The following is a 22,875-nucleotide window of genomic DNA, read 5'->3' on the forward strand; positions in this document are numbered from 1 at the left end:
ATAGTTAAGATCAGTATCATTGAGTTTAGGTGTTTTGCCTCTTCCTTTCCTATTTTCAAACCTCTCATGAACTAGGGTGCACTTGACAGTGTTTGGGGAGCATTTCAAGTTTATAACAATTTGTCAGAAAGCCCAAAAAAGCATCATGTAAAGCTTTCATGCAAACTCTCTCCTCTACTCACACCCCTCTATGCCTTTTGGGCTGTGACGTGACAACAAAACTTACCACATAGTATTAGGCACTGTTTTTAATCAAGGTTTTATTTGTGGAGTGCTGTTAAATTCATTTCTTACAGCATATACTGGCACCATATTCTAGCTCCTTGTTAGCTTCTTTATATACAGCTAAGACACTACATGGGGTACCACAAATGTTATTTCACACCCACAATTTAATCAATATGTTCATTCAAGCAGGACCCTTATGACATGCCCTTGTAACAAGTATATGGGAATTCAAAAGAATAAGAAGTATTCTCACCCTGGCTCATTCAATTGTCAACAGGGATCAGTAAAGCATTACAATAGTGTTGAAATTTACATTCTGTAATGAAATGGAAGAATTTGTACCATAAAATGTAAAGAATGAAAAAAAAAATCGTGTCTTAACACTTTTGCACAATATTGTACATTAAATGACAAATCTTTAATAAAATATACTTTATGAATAAATCTTTTTTTCTGTACAAAAGACTTGTAATGTTTACTGAAAGCTTGCTAGATTTTATGAAGATACATTAAACACATTAAAAGTTATAGTATGGAAACTCTGATGGTTACTTTGTGTTTACAAAGTGAGTCATATCTACTGACTCTGTAAGGAAAGAATTAAAGACATTTGTATGCATGATACTCCAAAAAATTCTTAAACGTGATATCTCAACAATAAGGCTACTGAGAAATAGGTGGGGCATACATGTATAAAAAACTCTATGAACTTTTTTCATGTGGTGGCTATGTTCCCACACGATCATTATTCAGTAGTCAATATGAAATTACTAAGTGAATGGAAAATCAGTTCTTAAAAATAATAAGATAAGTCAAACTGTTATATACTGACATTGTACATGAAAGGTAAGCCAATAAACTATAAAGTAGTTTCCAAAGAAGCCCACCAGTAAATTACTATGCACTGCTGGCCAAAATCTTAAGGCCAGTGAACATAAAGAAAAAATATGCATTTTGCATTGTTAGACTCAACCACTTGTTTGAGTAGAGCTTCGAAAGATGAAAATAAGAAAAGGAAAAATAAAAATAAAAAACTTTTTTAGCATTTAATTGGGAAAACGTGAACACTATGAAATTAGCCTAAATACTAGCTGGTCAAAAGTTTAAGACCATACCAAAAAGAAGTTTTAAGTCTCAGTAGTGAGTTGAACAGCCATCATTGTGAATAACGTCAAACATTTGCTTTGGCATGGTCGATATAAGAGTTTACAGAAGGCTGTCTGGAATGTTATTCCAAGTGTTGAAAATGGCTTCATGAAGATCATGCACTGTTTAGAACTGATGTTGATTTCTGTAGACTTCCTTTGACATCCACCCCCAAACATTTTCAGTGGGGTTCAGTTCAGGCGAACGTGCTGGATGGTCCAAAAGAAACACGTTATTTGCCATAAAAAAGTCCTTTGTCCTGTGTGCATAATGGGTTGCAGCATTGTCCTGCTGAAAGATCCAGTCATTTCCACACAAGTGAGGGCCTCCAATCAATAAGGATCCTCTCACCAACATGCCAATGTAGCCAGCTGCAGTTTGATGCCCCTGTATAACCTGAAGCTCCATTGTTCCATAGAAGGAGAAAGCACCCCAAATCATGATGGAACCTCCTCCACTGTGTCGTGTAGAAAATGTCTCCAGTGGGATATCCTTATCGTGCCAGTAACATTGGAAGCCATCTGGACCATCCAGGTTAAATTTTTTCTCATCAGAGAACAAAACCTTCCTCCACTTTTCTCGTTCCATGTTTGGGTGCTTTTCAGCAAAGTTTAACCGAGCTGTTTCATGGTGTAGCCTTTGAAGACGTTTATGATTTTTAAAGCCTTTCTCTCGTAGATGCTGTCTTATTGTTCTTGAGCTGCATTTTGTGTCCATGAGGGCCTTAATCTTGTTCAATGATCAATTGGTGTCTTGCCGGACAACCCGTCAAATCCAGCTTAACACCGGCAAAATTTTCTTTGGCCGACCACTTGAAATTCTCGTTCTGTATCCCTCAGGGTCTTTTAAGAAATTTGCAACAGCAGTTTTACTACGCCCAATCTCACCAGCAATGGCACGTTGAGAGAGACAATGAACAATATTAAACTTTATTGAAAGTAAACAAATCATTGGATCATTATGTAGTGTTTTAAACACTCACAGATGTAACAACTTGTGGTTTATTTAATGAAAAATCATTGGAAATAAATTATCATAACTCCTGTTAAGAAAGGAGAATTACACTATGTAACAAAATTTTTACTTTTTCTTGTTCCTGGGCAGAAAGTGTTATTTCCCAATTGCTTATGCCTAAAGTAAATGGAAAATACCTGTTTTTCTCTTCAAACTTTGCTTTTGTAACCATTTACCCACTTTCCAGAACCTTCCAGGTAGATTCAGTACTAAGTAGCTGATAGAGAATTTTCTCGAACTTACAAGAATTTTCTAAAACTTTCCATAGTAATACATATATAGGGGCACTACTCACCACTTCAGTTTAGTTCTAGCTGCCTAAGAAAACACATAGACTTATCTGATTTTATCAGAGGTGGCATCACGAAGCTGCAAGCATTCTCCAGATGCATTCTGCTACATATGTGGCCAATTTATCAAGACAAGAGTGAAAAAGTTCTCTGTGACAGCATCTGCTAAAACATATGAAACCTATAAAGCATATTTCGACATGCCTGTCGGGGATCAAGACAAACCCTGGGCACCTAATTTTACCTGAGAACACTGTAAAAAACTCTACAGGGTAAGATGGACAATCTTTGCTTGCTTGAATAGTAAGGTTTTATATTATACAAATTTTAGACCTTTAAAAATTTCAATATCTTTTTTTTTAATTTCCAGTAGTACAAAAAAACATCACATATAAAAAATTTGCATGAACCTCTTATACATTAGTTGTGGATGAAATAAATATATTCTTCATAATAGCAATTTTATTTTGCTCTTTTGCAGGATGGTACAGAGGGGAAAAGAGAGTCATGAAGTTTGCCATTCCAAGAATTTGGTGTAAACCTACTGACCACTCAAGCAATTACTACTTCTGCATGGTGGACCCTTCCAAACGTCAGGCTGGCAAAAATGCATCTGCTGTCACGTATCCAGACTTTCCATCATCCATCGCCCCAGTGCCACACTGCCCTGAGTTCCCTGTACCCACTTTGCCAGAGAGAAAGCAGCCATCTTCAAAAGAGAACAGCAAATCAGAAGAGGATGTAGATGTTGAAGATCCAGCTTACAATTTCAGAGATGCAGCTGGTGAGAGAAACCCATACTACCCCAACCAAAGAGACCTCAATGACTTGATCAGAGATCATGGAACTTATGACGAAAACATGGTGAGAGACTACATCTGGGGGCTGATATGTGAAAGTGATTTATATTATAATCGCAAATCTCAAAAAACTACTCACTTCTAAACATTTTTGTATAGCTTTAGTATAAATACATGTAAATCTTGATTCATATGTTGTTTTATTCAGACCTTACGTAAATGAAAATGTGCAAATTTGCCCGTTTTTACATAGAAAATAGGTTAATTTCTAAATTTCATTATCCAGGTCCCAAAAGCAAAGTTTGAAGGGAATAATGGCCATTTTCTGTATTTTTACAACATAACCAATTAAGAGATAACACATACTATACAGGAACAAAATCTGTGTTACATTGTGTTATTAAAAAATACTGATATATCAAAAGAGTCACAATACTGAGCTACAATTTTCTTCATAAAACAGTGATCTACAGTAACAACTTTTACCAACTATACCAACAAAATATAATTTCAATGTACTCACAGAAGTTGTATTCCTGCACTGAGTTCAGGTAGCCCAAAACAAAGTTGTAACCAAAAATCACAACCATAAGATCGTTTACCAAGGTAGCTGTATGTCCAACAACTGCTAATGGACTACAGAGATGACCAGTACAGTTTGGATCTTCTTTATATTTTGTAATTTCTTTCCACACTTGATGAACAGGATCAAAAGACCAAAAATCATTTAACATATCACCACTTTTCAAGCGTCCACCATACAAGTAAATAAGGCCCTAATAAAAAAAATAAAAGATATTACAGAATTAGATTATTATATAATGTACAAACACATTAAATAAATAAAAAAGTGAAACAAAATTACTACATAATGTGTATAACATTTGCATATAACACCACAGTGTGTGTATGTATGTATGATGCAAAAATCTGAGATGAATTACAAACTGTACACTTTTTTGCCAGGAACCAACAAAGTTTCAACAGTCACAGAACAATCTTAGTGAAGAATTTTTGTTTTAAAATATAATGAATAGTGACTCAAAATAATTGTCCCATGTAATGGAAAGGTTTAACCCTTGCCAACTAGGGTATGGTTTACTGGAAATTCTAGAACAGGTTCAACAATTGCCAAGTTCTTTTTATAATTTTACTTTACGAGGAAGACATCTTGAGCTAGTACTGTTCATACAACTTACAACACAAGCACATGCATAGAATTTAAAGAATTACATTTTGAATGTTAAGTGTGAAATTGCTCCACAAAATTATATCTTTGACATAATTATGACAAGTCATAAAAAGATAACAAAAAAGGTTTAAATAGAAATTTAAACAAAATATGGAAAAAGTTAGAATCCAAAGGAAAAAACAACAACATTCATTTAAACCTGGTGGTTGTTGGATCCAAGACTGTAGATTAATCTTCTTTCCTGGTTTAGCATTAAATGAAAGGTGACACTGTTACCAGAAGAAACACATACAATTTTGAAACAAAAGATATTAAGTTTAGATATTCAAATTAGGTATGTTTTTGAATTTTAAAAATAAATCAAACCTTTCTGTACACATTCACAATGTATATCTTTCTCAAGACATACTTTATGAAAACTAGAAATATTAATGAATATTTGAACAGGAAAATTAAAATGATTACCAATTCATGTTTTTTTTTAACAATAAAAGTAAAAAGGTTTTGTTGATTTTAAAGCAAAGCTCCACTGGACTATCTGCTATGTCTATTACACAGAATTGAACTCCATATGTTAAGAGTTGTTAAGTCTGCATACTTACAACTGTCTCACCAGAAGACTTAAAATTCACAAATCTAAGCAATTACTTGATTTCCTCAAATTATGTATTTTTATAATCTTTACCACTCATAAAGACAATCCATATTTTGTCACCTTAGATCAAGTTTAGCAGTGTAAAATTACAGCAAACCTATGAAAAATTAGTTTCCATACGCCAAAACAATCCAATATTTGTTATTCAGTGCACCTTTATTTAATGCAATATTTTTTACAAAATTAAAGCATCTTGCAACATTGAAATAACTATTAGAAAACATTTGACAGATGTCCATGAAAATATAATCAAAACAGTTAATATTTTAATTTTGATGAAGGGTTGATCACACACTATAAGGAAGATTTAGATATGTTATGGCCACTCCAGAGGTAAACCATGGTAAATTGGATCATATTTTGAGCAAGTCTGTATTCAGTTCACCATTTAATGTGTAATGCTATTAATATCTAAACTTATGGCTGGTTGGGCATTTTATACCTCTCTGAAAAGGATAACTGTACAGAGATTGTTAACTGTCTCAACACAGCTTAGTCACTTTGACTGGCCTTCTAACCACAATAACTTTTTATTAATTATATTCTAAAGATTTGTCCATGAACATATGAAATCAGAGTACTGATTGACTAGACTGAGCACAAGGTGAGTTTCTTGTCATGTTAAAATAATTTTCTTTATTTTCACATAGCAATTACATAACTCCTAGGATCTCTTAAGTAAATATTCAATGTTTTCTTTTAGTAAAATTTTAAGTTTTATCTTTTGGTTTATTGTTTTAACTTCATGTGTAATATATGCATTTTTCTTATTAACTAATAAACTTGTTGAAACCAATTCACTCCTTGACATATAAATGTAAAATACTGTACAATGGTGTTTTAATTACTAGTTAATTATTGTGTAAGTAATCATTAAAATACCATACATATCAGAGGTGGCTTAACCGTGGCTCGAAGCCACATGCGGCTCTTTAATATATAATGTGTGGCTCGCGGAAATATGTAGGCTGAGCTCCTTCTTCCATTACAATTAATATAAGAGGTAAATAAAAAAAAAAAGCTTTATTTACTAGGTATAAACTGAGAGTCCACTCAATTAAAATGTAAGTTTAACGTTCATGGTGAGTAAATATATTTAAGAATTTAAATCGTAATTTTAATGCTAGATTTGAGTCAGGAATTAAAGAAATTTTAGATCAACAAGGATTACAGAGGAATTGTAAGGTAGAATCAGTAATCTTAAAAGCTGGTGCTGAAAATGTTAGTTTTAGTGGGTGTAGCTTACAATTGCATAATTGTGGCATGTGAAGCTATGTTGCAAGCAGTGAAATTAGCAGAGTTTAGTGTGATACTGGGCACTGTAGAGTTTGGTAGCATTGCATGTGTTGGAGCTTACTGTTTCTTTTCCCTTTAATTTTTTTAGAAGTGTCTGTGACAATTTTGTGAAGGAAGATAGCATCATCAAATTGTAAGAAGCAAAAGTATGAAGGTGAAAACAGAAATTTTACATCAGAGTGGGAGGAAGATTTTGTATTCACTGTTAAAGGAGATAAACCTTTGTGTCTTATTTGCAATGTGTTACTCAGTCATTACAAAGCCAGTAACCTAAAACGCCACTATGAAACAAATCACAAAAACGTTTTGTCTGATTATCCACCTAAATCAGAATTACAGAAAAACAAGTTGTGTTAAAATCATCACCAAATAACAAGCAGACACTGTTGACAACGTTCAATAAGAAAGTTGATACAATGACTGAAGCCAGTTTTGTTATATCATGGAATATTGCTCATGCTAATTGCCCACCCATATTCTGATGGCGAATTTTTAAGAAGAATACAACTGAAGTTGTTGCAGTGTTAGATCCAAATAACACAAAACTTCAGCGACTAATAGCACAAACACCAGCTTCATGCCACATTACAGAGAGACGTATCTCCGAAATCAGTGCTGATGTTGCAGGTAAAATGCAAAATGATCTAAAGAATTCCCTTGCATTCAGCTTAGTCCTTGACAAATATACATACATACAATACAACCCAAAACTGGCGGTATTTGTTTGTTATGCTTCCTCTGACGTAATTGTAAAAGAAGAGATGTTGGACTAAGTGGTACTAAAACAACTTATGATGTTGACATTAAAAATGCACTTGGCAGAGCCTTAACAAATGGTGATAAACTCGTCAGTGTTGCAACAGATGGAACATCTGCAATGGTGGGGACATAAGCAGGATTAATTGCACTTATGAAAAGTGATCCCAGCTTTCCAGAGTTTTTCCCTGTTCATTACATTATTCATCTTGAACACCTAGCAGCCAGATACTTGAAGGATGAAGATGTTATGAAATTTGTTCTTGAAATTGTCAATTTCATACACTTAAATGGGAAGATCCACTGAGAGCTAAAATTTTTTATTGAAGAACTGGAGCTTAAAGATAAATCCAGTGATGTCTCTTTCTACTGCATTGTGAGGTGGCTGTCAAATGTCTTAAATACATTTGTGGATCTATTGGAGCCAATTTTTCTTTTCTTGAAGAAAAGAAAAAATTCTATCCTCAACTGGGAAATGATGAATGGATGCAAGATCTAATGTTCCTTACTAATATAATGAATCATCTACAAACTCTCAACTTGGCACTCCAGGGGAAGGGTAAGATTGTTTCTGATCTTACTCAAACAATTTTCAGCTTTCAGAATAAACTAAGACTTTTTCAAAGCAACATACTGTCAAGAAACTTCAGTTACTTTCCCAATTTCAAAAGGGGAGTAAATACATTCCCTGATAATGAAATAAAAGACCACAAACTGGAAGAATACAAAGATAAACTACAAGGACTTCTTGATAATTTCCTAGACATGTTTGAGAACTTACAGAAGCTGAATCCCTGCTTCACCTTTCTTGTAAATCCATTCCTGGTTGATGTGATCAATGATGGTTGTCCAATTCTTGAACCTCTGGTTACAGAATCATCTGCTGTGGAAACGGAACTAACAAAACTACAGGAGGACCTGGGTCTGAAGATGATCCATAAATCCCATTCCACAATTGAGTTCTGGAAGCAAGTTCCAGAAATAAAATATCCTGAGCTGAAGAAAACCAATGTGCAACTCATCGCTATTTTCAGCATGTAATGAAGTTTGTGAAGTTGAAGCATCGTACAATCCTTACAAATCAACACCTGACAGAGCTAGTTCATACAGCCTTGACAACATATCAGCCAAATTTCAACAACTCACAATCAAGATGGAAACTCACAAGACCTTTACTAGCAGTAAATTATTGTATCAATGTCTGTTTGTGTTAGAAAAATAAAATTTTGTAAGGTGGTACCTGATCAATATATCTAATTTTATTGTTTTACATATTTTCTTCCATGTTTTGATCAGATATTTACTAAGACAAATAAATATCATTAAAAACATCTGTTTTTACCCCTTTTATTTTTGGCAGTTTCATTTGAATGTTAATGAAATGCAAATTTGCATATTTTTCTCAGATGTTTTCATAGTTCATTGCCATATTAAATATGTCAATATAGTTAAAACAATAATCAGCCAGGATTGTGAAAACATTTGGTATATATAAATATGTGTACTTTGTGATTATTGAAACAGATACAAATTAACAGTTTAAAAACTACATACATGAATAAATATTATTACACACATGTATTTATTAATATTTATATAAAATGTGTGTAACAAAATGTGCATATAACAATAAACACATGTGTGTAATATTTGTTCATGTCTTGTGGCTCTCAAACATCTGAAGTTTATTGTATGTAGCTCTTACATCAAGCAAGTTTAACCACCCCTGTTACATATATATATATATATATATAAAATCACTCAGTAATAGATTTAACATATTTATACCTTATCATGCATAAAAGATTTGGATTACGTGAAAACAAATTTAAAACACGTAACTCAGAGTACAGAAAAACTGTTCTATTGCTAAGTATTTTTGAATGATTGATGAGTTTTAAAACAATTACTCTGCATTAAAGTATCAAGCTATAAGTCTAATGCACTCACCTCTTATAAAACAACAGGCTGAGAGACAAGATCCACAAGGTAATTAACAAGCAATATATGATAACTACACAAAAAAACAAAAATGTTTTCTTATTATTCATCATTGGACTTAAAACACTACCTTAAACATAACTACTGAATGACCAAATCTGGCTAACGGCTTTTTCTTACTGGCAGCATCAACAGTTTTCCACACATTCTTATGGAAATTGTATCTAGAAATAACAAGAAAGAGGTAGTTATCACCCATAAAGACTAACAGTTTTCATAAATACAAATTAAGCAAAAAACAAACAAATTTAAAAATATGAAGAATATTATCCCAACTAGTCTTGATCTACTACGTACTTCATTTTCAAAGGAAGTGTTAAAGTCAATGTAAGTCAGATAATCATCTTCCTATTTTGTAAATTTGTGTTTGTTTTCATTACTTTCTTTGTGCTTATAAAGCTGTTAATCTTCACAATACTTGCAAATAGCACAAACAACAACTTAATTAAGTCATTAGTTGTTTTAAATTGATATTACCTTGATGCACTTATTGGTTTAAATACAAAATTGTTTGTAAAAAGCCAAATTGTAATATTTATTTTGTTATAATACATACCTATCACATATTTCATTTAAGGGGATTCCTTAAATATTAAAACTTGTTACTCATTTAGGAGGGAGAAAATTACCTTTGAAGTATTGGTTTTACTCTAATATAATTTACAACAGAATTTTACCTTTCTCTCATACAGTGTATTTTCAATTACAATAGACTCACTTGACTATATTTTGGAAGACTGTTGTGTGGAAGTTTTCCCCTTCAAACACCCATAATTCATCTTCATAGACAACAGATTGGTGCAAAGCTGTGACCAGAGTGATTCCTATTGTTTCCACAACTTCCCACCCTCCTTCAGAAGCAGCTAAATTACAATGTACCCCTGCAAACATCAACAAACTAAAGTTGAATCATCACAGATGCATGATATAGTATCATACATACACATAAAATCAAATAAATGAACACATAATAAACATAACATGTTTATACATTTTTATTGAAATAAAGAAAAGTCACTATGAGATGTCGTTATGTGACCTTCCACCCAAAGTTCACATTCGTACGTGTTGCATCTGTCAGAAAGTTATTTGTAGGAGGTTAGATCAATGTAAAATCCTTCTATTCACAGAGAAAAAAAGTTGCATCTGAAAGGAAGTTGTTATTGAGAGAGGTCATATCCAATAGGATTAGTGTAAACACCAACAGTTTTGGAACTTGAATAAACAAGTTATTTTAAATAATGTAGTGGATTGTCAATATATGCTTAATAAAAAATAAAACCTTGCTGACTCACTGAAAATAGTGACTTTTGATGCTTTACATTTTTCTAGGTATTATAAACAGATTTATAATTTAAAATTAATAAAAGGGCCTACTCTCCACTTCACTGAAGAGTTACGATATCTCCTACACCATACTAGTTCATCAAACAACACCTAAAAGCTAAAATGATAACCTCTTTCACTAATTATTTTTAGAGTGTAATCCATAAATGATCTGTCTTTGTACTGAAAACATCTTATTTACTCAACCTAACAGCCCGGCATGGCCAAGCGGGTAAGGCGCGCGACTCGTAATCCGAGGGTCAATCCCACTTTTCGTTGGTAAAAGAGTAGCCCAAGAGTTGGCGGTGGGTGGTGATGACTAGCTGCCTTCCCTCTAGTCTTACACTGCTAAATTAGGGACGGCTAGCACAGATAGCCCTCGAGTAGCTTTGTGTGAAATTCCAAAATAACAAACAAACAATACTCAACCTAACATTATGGAAAGGTGTTTAAGTTGATGACTGTAACAGTGAAATACAATTATTAAAGTAATTTGTATAATTTTTGTATAATGTGAAGCATTGAAAATAATGGAATCATTATCTATAGTCTGTACTATAAAAAATGTTGATACATCTATCAACTGCCTTCTCTAATCAGTGGTTCAAAAAAAAGGTCATGGATGGATGCCATCAGATATTTGCCTTCCCTCTAGTCAGCAATTCAAAAATAGTAACTGTATCATATATTTCCATCCTACCTTCTTTGAATCAAAAACAACTTATAAGGCTAAAATTGGGCAAACAACTCTTTATGAACTTTGTGTTTAATGACAAAGAAACATAATAGCAATATTTTGATTTATTGGATAGGCAGAATAATTGAAAATACTAAAAAGATAGTAATAGGTGCTGCCAGACATATTACTTCCCTCTAGTTAGCAGTTCAAAACACAGTGGCAGGTAATCCCCCTCCTCCCTCTGAATCATCAGCTAACTCATTTTAATCATAATTTCAATTAATCAATAGTGAGAGAAATAAAAAACATTAATAATTAAATTACTAATTTCAATTATTTAATTATTTTTGTGATAAACAATTTAATTGTAATCTTACTGTAACAATTAAAAACAAGAATAATCAGAAACACTGGTTTTGATTAACAGATTGATTTATGGCCATTAATCAATTGAATTGTTGCTCATCCCTTAATCAATTGATTAAAATTATTCCTTCTAGAAACTGTTACTTTATGCTTTCAACAAGAACAAATGCACATACTTATACATATGTAATGCAAAAAACAAAAACCACACATTAAAAATAATTTTATTATTTATCAACTTAATTTTATTTGTCCTAAATACCTCAATATGTGTTAAAATTAATATTAATGCTACAACACCATTTAAAACTTAAAGTACACATAAAAGGAATATGACCAATCTCTAAGTCTTTTATAATGTTATAAACAGTGAAGTACAAAAAAATTTTCTCCCATCAATCTTTAGAGTAATCCTATTGCAGCATATGATACAAAACCTTCAGTTTCAAAATTAACAACCTCAATAAGTTATACAGTAAAAAAATATTCTTATGTAAAAATATGCCTTTAGAAAACATTTAAATTTTTAATGTAAGTTAAACAAATATACTGACCTTTGTAACCAGCTTTACATAAACATCGGTCACTTTCTATTTCACACTGGCCATTTGAACAGCTTCTAGAACATGCTGGAATGTTGCAGGCACTGCCTGACCAATGTCCCCAGCAAGTACACTGACCATCCACACAAAGGCCACGACCCGAGCAGTTTCTTGGACAGCCATTAATGCTTAACAAAGGGAAATCATACAGAAAGGTCATATATTTGAATTAAATAACTACAAAAAATAGGAAAGTTACTACCAGAAATGCACTTCTCGTAATGCTGACCTCTTCTCATACTACATCTTTATCTCAATGAAAGTTCCTCTTCTCTATCCATATAAGCATTTGTACAGATCTTACCTCAATTTCTCCAGCCTTTATACCTTACTATATTTCCCATAGCAAGTTAAATATTGTTAGTCTATACACTTATGTCAATGTGCCCCTTGTTCCAGATCCACATTATTACTTTCTATTCACTTTGTCAAAACAGTACAAACTAGCAGATCCAAACACTGGCCATCACAGGGAGGAAGGACAGGATAGGGTGACAGGAGGTAGAATTATCAGAAAAAACAATGTGTATAAGAAAATGCTAACTTCCAAAACACACTTCTGCACACACCATAACCAGAATCCCATACTGACAAGGTGAAGGGACCTGTGAGGGCAAGATCTACACAGAAAGAACCTGCACACAAAAGTGACATGTGAAAATGAGATATAGTAACAGTACACTGGTGGGGTCCACACTACTTCTGAAACAAATATGTTCTTTACTCTGACAACATAAAATCTAATACCTGGGTGGTGTAAAGTGGCCACAGAGGCAGAACCATCACATTGTGAAAAGAAAACACAAATTTAGGGATAACTATACAAGAACTGGCTTGCTCTTGCAATTCCAGATGCATCCAGTCACAATAAGTCAGCCAGCCAATGTGCAAATCTCCCAAACATAATTAATTATTGTACATAACTCATACATAGAATTTGTCCAGGCCCCACATCTCATCATTGGAATTACAGAGCTATCTATCCAAAATTAGACCCAGGTATAGTGGCTAATGCATGAGGACTCCAGTGTGGTATTATTTGGTCCCAACCTGAAAGTTACAGAGTGTTACATGTCAAGCCACTGGAGATTGCAAAGAGAAGGCAAACAACACAAAAATGGACAAACCTTTGGTGCAAAATTCAATAAACCAAACTCAGAAGTGATCTTTCTTGTGTCACTCAACCTAAAGAAACTGATTACCTGTCAGGGTTATGAACAGAAATCCTAATTCCCCAACCTAAGAGGCAAGATAACATCTCTTGCCACAGAATTATGAGGAGGATGTAGAAAATGCTGAAGTCCAACCAATGGTACAGGAATTGATGCTCTACATGCAGATAGCCCTCTTCTATGATCAATGAAATAAAAATAATGAAAAAAAGAAGTCATGCTAAGTGTCACTGCTGAGCCAGAATTACAAGGAGGCTCTTGCATAAGCTAATCTTGATCTCATCATACACCTGGGAAAACCATCCAAGTTTATGGGTAGGAGGACACCGAGCTTTGCTTTCTTCCCCTTGAGTAGAATAATGAGTTCAAGCAACACTCAGGAGGAATAGATCTCTGTAAACCACGTCAGCAACTAGAAACTTGGAGCACCAGATCACTGACGTAAATAGTGGTGATGGGGAAATAACATGCACTGGGGAGTCTCAAGGAATGATGCTCCAGAGACAGTGCAATAGATGAAATGTTTCCTATTTTGAAAAGCTAATCGATCCTGATTTATTTAATCTAGGAGTCAGCAGGGATGGGCAAAAGTCCCTTATATTTCACTCATGATAGTACATGAATGGAGTTCCAGTAGTGTATATAACTGATTACTATCCAGAAAGCCACAAAATGTTCTTATGGAACACCTCATCTCAATAGGGTTCATTGCTACCAGAAAATTTTTAATGGCCTAGTATGAATTTGGAAAGTAGCATACCTAGCCAGGCAACTAAGTGAGATCCAAATGAAACTGACAAGAGTACCTTTGAAAAAGAACATAAACACAAAAGAAACAAAGTCTCTCTCCTCTCTGACAATCTAGCTCAAGGGAACAGCCAAATCCTGTAAATAATGATATGTGAATGAATTAGACATGATCCACATACCAGTTTGTACGATCTCCTTCAGTGAAATTGATGAGGTAAGACCCAAAAAGCCTCAATTTATACAATGAAAGCCTAGAATAATCAATATGAAGCAAATGATGAACCAAACTTGTGAAGGTAACAGAGGATAAGTCAGATGACACAAAAGAACCAAAATGGTAACATGAATTTCTTGAAATTCTTCCTTGTATAATATAATACTGCAGAGTCCAAACCAAGCATAGAAGACAATGCAGAATGGAGTGGTCATATAAAGGAAGAATGGAGGGAAGATGAATAGGAGAGAAAGCCTTACCCTATTCTTTAGCCACTGATGTTTTGGATAGAAAGGACTTATGTGGATACAGCAGAACATATGTGTAATGGTAGGGTCTGAACATGAATCTCAAGCATATCCAAACAAAATGTTCACTAGCCAACAACAGAAGAAAATAACTTTTATGAGAAAAGTGATATAGGGAATATCACACCACAGGTTCAAAAGGTGAGTGAGATAAGGCATAGAGAAACACTGCCAGATCCCAATTAGAAACCTGGAGAAGACACTGAGAATAGTTAACCCAAAATGTTTCAGAAGAAAGGCTAAAACAAGTGACACAAAAATATTACATTTCCTAGAAAAAATGAAATGTAGTTAACAAAGTTGCCTTATACAAAGAAATGGAAGAAGGTATCAAACCTTTATCAAATAACTATATCAGAAATTGAGAAGAAATATGCAGCACTGTGAGATGAGTAGGATTAAAGCCATGTCTGAGAGACCACTGATAATAAGTAAACCATTACCACTGATAAACATCCTAAGAAGAATACCAAATGTACTATGTCAATAAAGATGCCACCCAAGGCTGATATAAGATAGATGGCCAGGAAGAAAGAAGTTGATACTCTTTGAGATACTGAAGGATGGTAACCCAAGGCTGAGCTGGCCAATATGGAACTACTGGAAGAACTCAACAATGTTCAAAGCCAGAGTGTGAGGTACAGGAGACTAGGAAGATAGGAGCTGGACATTCCAGTATGTTGTAAAAGCATCAATCTCAGGCATCCAAAGAAATGAGCAGATCAAACAAAAACTTGAAGAACACTGCTGGAATGAGATAAATGATCAGCCACAAAATTATTTACCTTTGAAGCATGACAAGCAAGAAGGACAAACTCATGATTACAGAACCAAAAGAGAGACCCAATGTTTTAAAACAAAGATCTGGAGTGAGTGCTCCTTGCCTGGAAATGTATGAGACTACTGTGGACTTGTTTGAATGAAGCATTACAACCTTTTCTAACAACACTGCAAGACCCAGAGACATAGCTCGTTAAACTACTAGATGCTCTAAAAGACTGATGAGGACCAGCCTTGAAAAAATAATCCATGAAAGATGCATCTCTGGACATGGGAGTACAAGAGGAACAATTACAATCGTGTTGTCCTTGTACAGCCACCAGCCAAGACAGAAGAATGGAAGCCAATAGAAGCACTGGACAATCCAATATGTCTGTGCAAATGTTCCATTGGTCTCATAACAAACACTGAAGGGAGTGTATGGGGGTTCAACTTAAAGGAATGATTGATTCGAAGGATACCCACATCCTCAAAATAAATAGAATTGCGAGTGCTAATAGAGAAGGAGAGAAATGTATTAAAAGAATGGCAAATTCCATGACATGAATGTATAGAGGAGAAAGTTAGGCTCCACTGAGTTGGGAATTGAAAAACACCCCAAAATGGATGAGATACTATGTAGAAGTATGAACGGACTTCTCTGTTTCAATGAGAAAACCAGAAACTTCAGCTCCAGATAAAAGAGCTCAAATGTGAAGTTCTGCCAAATGGTGGATTTCACAATCCAACAAAATACATGAGGAAGATGCAAGACCCAAAGATACAGTGTAAAACAAAAAGAACCTATCTCTCATGCCCAAAATGCAAATAATGATGTGAAGACTCAGTGATAGAAATAAGAAAGTAGGCATTGGTAACATAAAACACCAAAGACTGAGTGAAAAGTGTCACTGAAGAAAAAGAAATGACTCCATTATAGACTGAGGTGGCTGGTGAAAATGACTGAAATGAGAGAGGTCAATAACAATTCACTAACCACCTGTCATCTTTGGTACTACATGCAGACTGGAATAAATATCCTTGTGAGAGAAGTTAATGTGCTCTCCAGCCTCTTTGTGCAGACAATCCTGGATAGCTTGTGCTTGATGACTGGACATAAGAGGATTTGTGGGTTGTGGAAAGACAACCAATGTAAGAAACAAAAAGAAGAACAGTGAAAGACTAATTCTTTCATAAGAACTTGAATGACCCACTGATCTGTGGTGAAGATCTCCCATATTGACACAAACTGTCCGAGTCACAGGATACCTGCTAATAAGAGCAGAATCTTTCTTGTGCTTCAATAGAATGTGAAGCCGATGCACGAGGTATGAAAGCTTTAACAAGAGATGCAGGAAACCATCCAGTAGAAGACTATGAAAGTAAGGAGACTAAAAAAGAATAATGGAGCCATCCACATCCACCTTAGATCCTATGGAATCTGGAATGCTTACAAATCTCTAATGTCAGAGCAAAGGAGTTTCCCTAAGGTCCAAAGAAGGAAGTCAGACTCCCTTAAGTAAGGCCTTCTCTCTCTGAAAGATCCCAATCAAGAGACCAAGGAGAGAGCTAAAGCTGATAACCTTACCAAAGTAGAAGTCAATAAGTAGCTAAGATCCTCTGAAAATGGGACAGATGACCTATCATAGGCCTCAGACAACAATTGCAAAGGTAAAAAAATGCAAAACTGTTATAAGGGATAGAGAAATTTGGGAAACTTAGTTTAGTTAAGATGAACAATGGCATTAGGCTTAAAATCCCAAATAGGAAGAAGTGGATCTAACCTGTAAGAATCCAAATATGAGTTTTCTGGTGTCAGGTAAAGGTGGAAAGACCAAGTAATCAGCCAAATGACTTTTCCCCAACAAAGAAAGGGAAGAGTAAAAACTACAGGTAGATTGCTCAAGACATTACAAAGTTGTTGTACTAGTTGCAAAAAATGGTACAGGAGGCAGGATGTCCATCCTAGGCTCATTATTAGTTGTCTGAGTAAAGAAAAGTGCTAGAAAAATTCTCACCAGTCCTACCCTGATATCCTGCAAGCTCAGCCTCTTATCCAATAGAAGAAAAACATCAGACATCATCTAAAGCTCCATCTTTCTATATATGAGAGACTGGATATTCTCCATAGAAAGCCAGATAATTTTAGACTCCAGAGGCAACAGAATAAGAGCACTAGATGACTCTGTGTCAAAGACATATGTGATATCATATTCTGAAACATCTCAGAAAAAAAAAAAAAATTGTGATGTGAAATAATGAATATAGACAATATATTCAAGACTTAATACCTTATAAGATGCTGTATAGTTCCAAGAGAGACAATATATTCAAGACCCAATAAGACAGGTGTAAAAGGAATCATAGGTATAACTAAAGCTATGCAACACTGGAGAGAAATTTGCAGCTAGTACATAAAACCATCATCATAAAATTCTGTAGTGAAGAAAAAGTGAACAGAAAGTAATAATGGGGAGCTTGTTTATGGATCTAGGATATGGGGTGCATAGATGAAGCTAAAGAGAATCACAAGATTTAACTTGCTACGAGCAATAAATATAGTGAGGTAGAAAGGCTGAAACAAGCAAGGTAATGCTTAGGTAGGCAAAGAATAACTTTCATTACAATAAAACAATAATGTGAGTAGAGGTAAGTGTGTTTAGGAAAAGAAGTTTCTCATTTCTTTACAAGTATATATTTAAATCCTCTATAAATATTTAGCTGAAACAAAAATTGCACAAATAATTTTGAATACGTTGTGTCAAACAGATATTAACATGTTCTTATTAAATGTTAAGTAAATCAATGAGGTGCATTCTGAATGCTGTCAAAAACTCTAAATATCCTATTAAAAAGGATAAAAATAAGTACTTACTGTGGCCTATCTTTTACATGTGTATGCCAAATTTCATATTTATCAGTGTAGTTATTATAGATTCTTCTGAAAAACAAAACTGAAACTATTTTGAATCACCAATACGAAGGTTAAACACCAAATGACCCTGTACTTGTTAATTTCCAATAAATTAATAACTCCAGTTCTAGCAGACCCCCACCCCAATTCTTTTATAAGGGTGGTATTAAACTTTCAAAAGCCTAAACATCCTTTTATTTTGAATGATTCCTTAAATTTTACGTTAATCAGTGTAGCTACTCGTGACAGCTTTAAAAAAGTATCAAATCTGGGAAGGGGATTCCTGAATAAGAAGAAAAACTTCAAAAGATCTAAATGTAAATATCTATTTTGAAGATGTCCCTTACATATTCATGCTAACATGTAAAGACAAAATTGTGAAGAAATAATTATGTTGTTTACAGATAAGGTTCCTTGAAGCTGTGCAGAAATTAACATGTGAACATTTATTTTTCACTTTTCTTTTTAAATGCTACAAAGTGACAAAATATCAATTCTAAAACATTTGTCAGTGAAGAAATGTTAAAACAGGGTTAGAATTATTATGTTTACCCAAGTATTAAAAACTGAGATGCCAGTGAGCACTTAATACCTTATAAGATGCTGTATAGTTCCAAAAAACTAAGAAATACAGGAAATAAATCACAATAACATTTATTTTTATGTACATTAAGTTTCTTATGTTATAAACCTCAGAAAAACAGTCATCTGTATGTACATTACATGTACAATTAACAAACCAAAAAAAATGTAAATCTAACAAACTGCAAATACAAAACAACAACAAAAGAACTGTATATTAGATGTGTGTTAAGAAACCATAAAAAATAACTTTCTCTTTAACAAGCATTAAATGTGTTAGTAGTAATCCATGATAAAAGATCGGAAGCACAACAAAGTCTGAAAAAAATATAAATGATACTAACTCACAGAAAACTCATACATTGTTACTAGCCTGTAGAGCCTCATCTTCTCCTTCTACAGTTCACTGAATTTTCATTAAGAATCACTGCCATCCTGTAGTCTTATGTGGGTCAAAAATACTATACTTGAATGTACATTTAACAATCACTGTGTAGAAGCTTATTATACTGCAGTAAAATTCACCACACACACATATTCTAAATAGAAGCTTTCCTAAATATTCTACAGTAAATACACATACCTGTACCTGATGGTAAAGCCACTCATGTTGTAGACATTATCACTATAGAAATATAGATATGCACTGCCTGATAGGGTCACAACTTCTGGCAATTCTGTTGAATTATGTGTGGTTTTATAAACTCCACTAAAGAAAAAAAAAAAAACAATTTTATTAAAATGTTATGCAAGGATACTAGATATTTCTACTTCATCTTAATTATACAAAAAAAAGAAAATGAAGTACTTCAAAATCATACATAAAATTAGTGTTAAGTCATATTTCATAGACACTAATATTATCAGTTGAGAAAATATATCTCACATATGAATGGTTACTTTAAAATGATTCATTATAAGAATAAAACAAGCAATGTTTATATGACATTTCAAAACTAGAGAATACAATTTACTGTTAACAGTGTTTGATGTCAAACAGGTTACAATGAAATGTGACATGAAATGTTGCACAAATATATATTTTATTTAAAAAAGCAAATTAAAAACTTATTTCCTGAAAAAACAACAACTAATAGAAGCTAAAGAAATACCTGAAGGCAGCGACAAGTGGAGAATATACAGAGCTACCATCAAAGATATACAGATGGTCCCAGCTACATTCAGTTGCAAAACTGACAAGTGAAAGACGTATTGGGACATTTTTTGAGCTTTCTATAAGCCAAGTGCATTGAGTATTGACACTGTAGTTCCCTGCACCATCAGTAATTATGCCTGATGTAGAAGATAGCCTAACAAAGTAGAAAAGCAATCATAATAAGTAACTAAAAATACTAATCTTTGCCCGATTAAAAAAAATTAGGTATTGCATATCTGTAACAGAAACTATACTTTCACCTAAATGTTATTTACATGAAATATTCTGATTAACTCTAGTTATAAAATATTTCAACCTGAATTAGTTTGTCCAAATTAAGGAATGAAACAATTTAACATAATAATAGCAGATATGAATAAAGAAAAAAAACATGCAGAAAAGGGCCTAGTTATACACAGCAAACTTACACCAGAACCAAGACCAAAAAAAAATTAACTTCTGAGTATTGAACTGTTGCTAATACAAATTAAAATAATTCTAATAAAAATCATATTTTTATTACAAAATACATTAGTATGAAATGGCAAAATCTGGAATTATATTTAGTAGTTGATGACAACTATGGTGGAAAAAATATCAGAATGTTTCATTAACATCTACCTATTAGATAGGAAATTCAGATAAGTACAAATAATTTATTCTTAAATAACATTTTATTATTAGTATAATATAACCTCTAAATTAATCTGTGCAGTATATATGTACAGTAATAGAATTATATAGACTTAAAAACAAAATTAGTGTGATAAGGTTGTTTTATGTATGTTGCATTAGATAAATGTACTAGTGTGATATTGGTAAATATCAGTACAATTACAGAACATGGTTAAGATATTGAAATAATGCATTATTCTTCAAAATATCATAACAGCAAGACAGAAGATATGAATGATTAATAAAATATCTTGTAACATAAGCAATACATCAGTGTGAGCTCTGAAGTTACTGGAAATGGTTAATAATTTAGTGGGATGTTTTGTACCACATTATTAGATAACACTACAACCCTGCTTCCCAAATGAGGTACAGTATGTTCATTCGTCCTCACACTAGTGGGATTTCACAATCCGAAGAGGAATTCTCCATAACAATTTCCATAGCATAATGAGACCAGAGAAGCCAGGATTCTAACGTGTTACACAAGAAGAAATGGGAAAGAAGGAATTTACATGAGAGAAGAATACAACAAAGTTTCTTGGTACATGTGTTAAGATATGATCATCTGGTATTAGATCTCACACTTAAAAACACAGTTAACGACAGCAGGTGGAAACCAGATGTTAGGGCAGAAATACACCTTATGTTGTTGACTGTTTTTCACTAAATAGCCAAAGGAAAGCAGTCTTACAGGAAACCCATCTCAACAGTGAGCCCAAGCAAGGCCATATTGGATTCTTATTTCTCAGATTCCTCCCACTCAATGCAAATTTTAGGTAAGTATTCCCTAAGGGACAAAACAAGCCACTTGGTGGGTTCTATCATATCCATAATATGTATTTATGTTTTGAATAAGATTGAATAAGTTTGTGGGACATCATACAGAAAGAAACAAGATAAACAACTCTTCATCAGTGCCACTGTGAACAGTGAAGAATGGTGGCTGGATGTAGGTGTAGGTAATGGGGTACTCACATGTCAGGGGTCATTTGAATACACCATCACCTGCAAGAACTCTTACAGATGATGTCAACAGTAAAAGCAAGAGAAACCTTGAGGTAACAAAGATGACAGAAGAAATGAAAAATAAAAGAAAATAATCATAACTTACTAAGAAAGAAACTAGATAGATGAGATATACAACTCAAATGAGCTAAGTCATTAGAAAAAGAGGAATTCCAAGGAAAGAAAAGAAACTCATAAGTATCCTAAAAGGTAAAGTATGAAAGAAATAATATGGAGACATATGAGGAAGAAAAAGAAAGGAGGATGAATGAAGAAAAGATCTAATAACCCTCCCAAGCCACCTAAGTGTCGGGGCAGTCTGGAAAGAATTTTAATATATCCCTGTGATAAATACTGCTGGAGGAGGCCAAGGCTCCTACATGGTAGAAAGGGAAAGAAATATGTTTGAAATATATAAAAATAGGTTGAATCATACAAGTTATAAAGCATCTTCAGCCATGTTATAGAGCCTGGAATTGAATACCAAATTAGTGGAAGCAAAATGAGAAGTAGGTAATAAGTAGAAAGGCAGGATATCTACAGTGAAAGCAAATCCATTGAAATCACCAAGGATGGAGAAATCATAATGTGGGAAGTGTCTTGGCTAAGGCAAGATAGCTGATCCACTAACAGGGTCATAACTTTCAAAACAAAATAGACTGAGAACTGAAAGTGATGGTCATGTGTCCAAAAAAGAGAGACCAGAACCAGAGAAGTGGTTATCCTATAAGTGAATGCCTCCCTGACAAAAGATGGAAAAAACAACAGACATGGTGTCTGAATGGATTATGATAAGGAGATCAAAAAGAAAAGACAAGATAATAGCAACCCTAGTAGAGAAAACACCAGTTTGAAGACGTAAGGACAGAGAAACCTCATACCTCAGACAAATGATGCTAAGAAATGGTTCAGGCATTTAAAGCTGCCCTCCAATAAAAGAGACGGAGTGGAAAAGGTATGGTCAAAAGGTTGATTAGTGTCAAGTG

At 33.7% G+C, this 22,875-nt stretch overlaps 1 protein-coding gene across 4 annotated transcripts in view; it reads right to left on the reverse strand.

Moving 5' to 3' along the window:
- LOC143253897 (attractin-like protein 1) overlaps nt 1–22,875 on the reverse strand; it is a 63,232-nt gene that overhangs the window by 21,913 nt on the left and 18,444 nt on the right. For 3 of the 4 annotated variants that reach the window (XM_076508470.1, XM_076508455.1, XM_076508479.1), the window contains 6 exons: nt 20,163–20,360; nt 19,634–19,759; nt 12,304–12,479; nt 10,097–10,259; nt 9,449–9,542; nt 4,002–4,254 (listed from right to left, as the gene is read on the reverse strand). In XM_076508470.1, coding sequence (XP_076364585.1) covers nt 4,002–4,254; nt 9,449–9,542; nt 10,097–10,259; nt 12,304–12,479; nt 19,634–19,759; nt 20,163–20,360 — 1,010 coding nt within the window. The remainder of the gene's footprint in view (nt 1–4,001; nt 4,255–9,448; nt 9,543–10,096; nt 10,260–12,303; nt 12,480–19,633; nt 19,760–20,162; nt 20,361–22,875) is intronic. The other variant, XM_076508462.1, reaches the window with a different exon arrangement.

This window comes from Tachypleus tridentatus, chromosome 1, assembly GCF_004210375.1.
Source record: "Tachypleus tridentatus isolate NWPU-2018 chromosome 1, ASM421037v1, whole genome shotgun sequence".
Taxonomy (NCBI): Eukaryota; Metazoa; Arthropoda; class Merostomata; order Xiphosura; family Limulidae; genus Tachypleus; species Tachypleus tridentatus.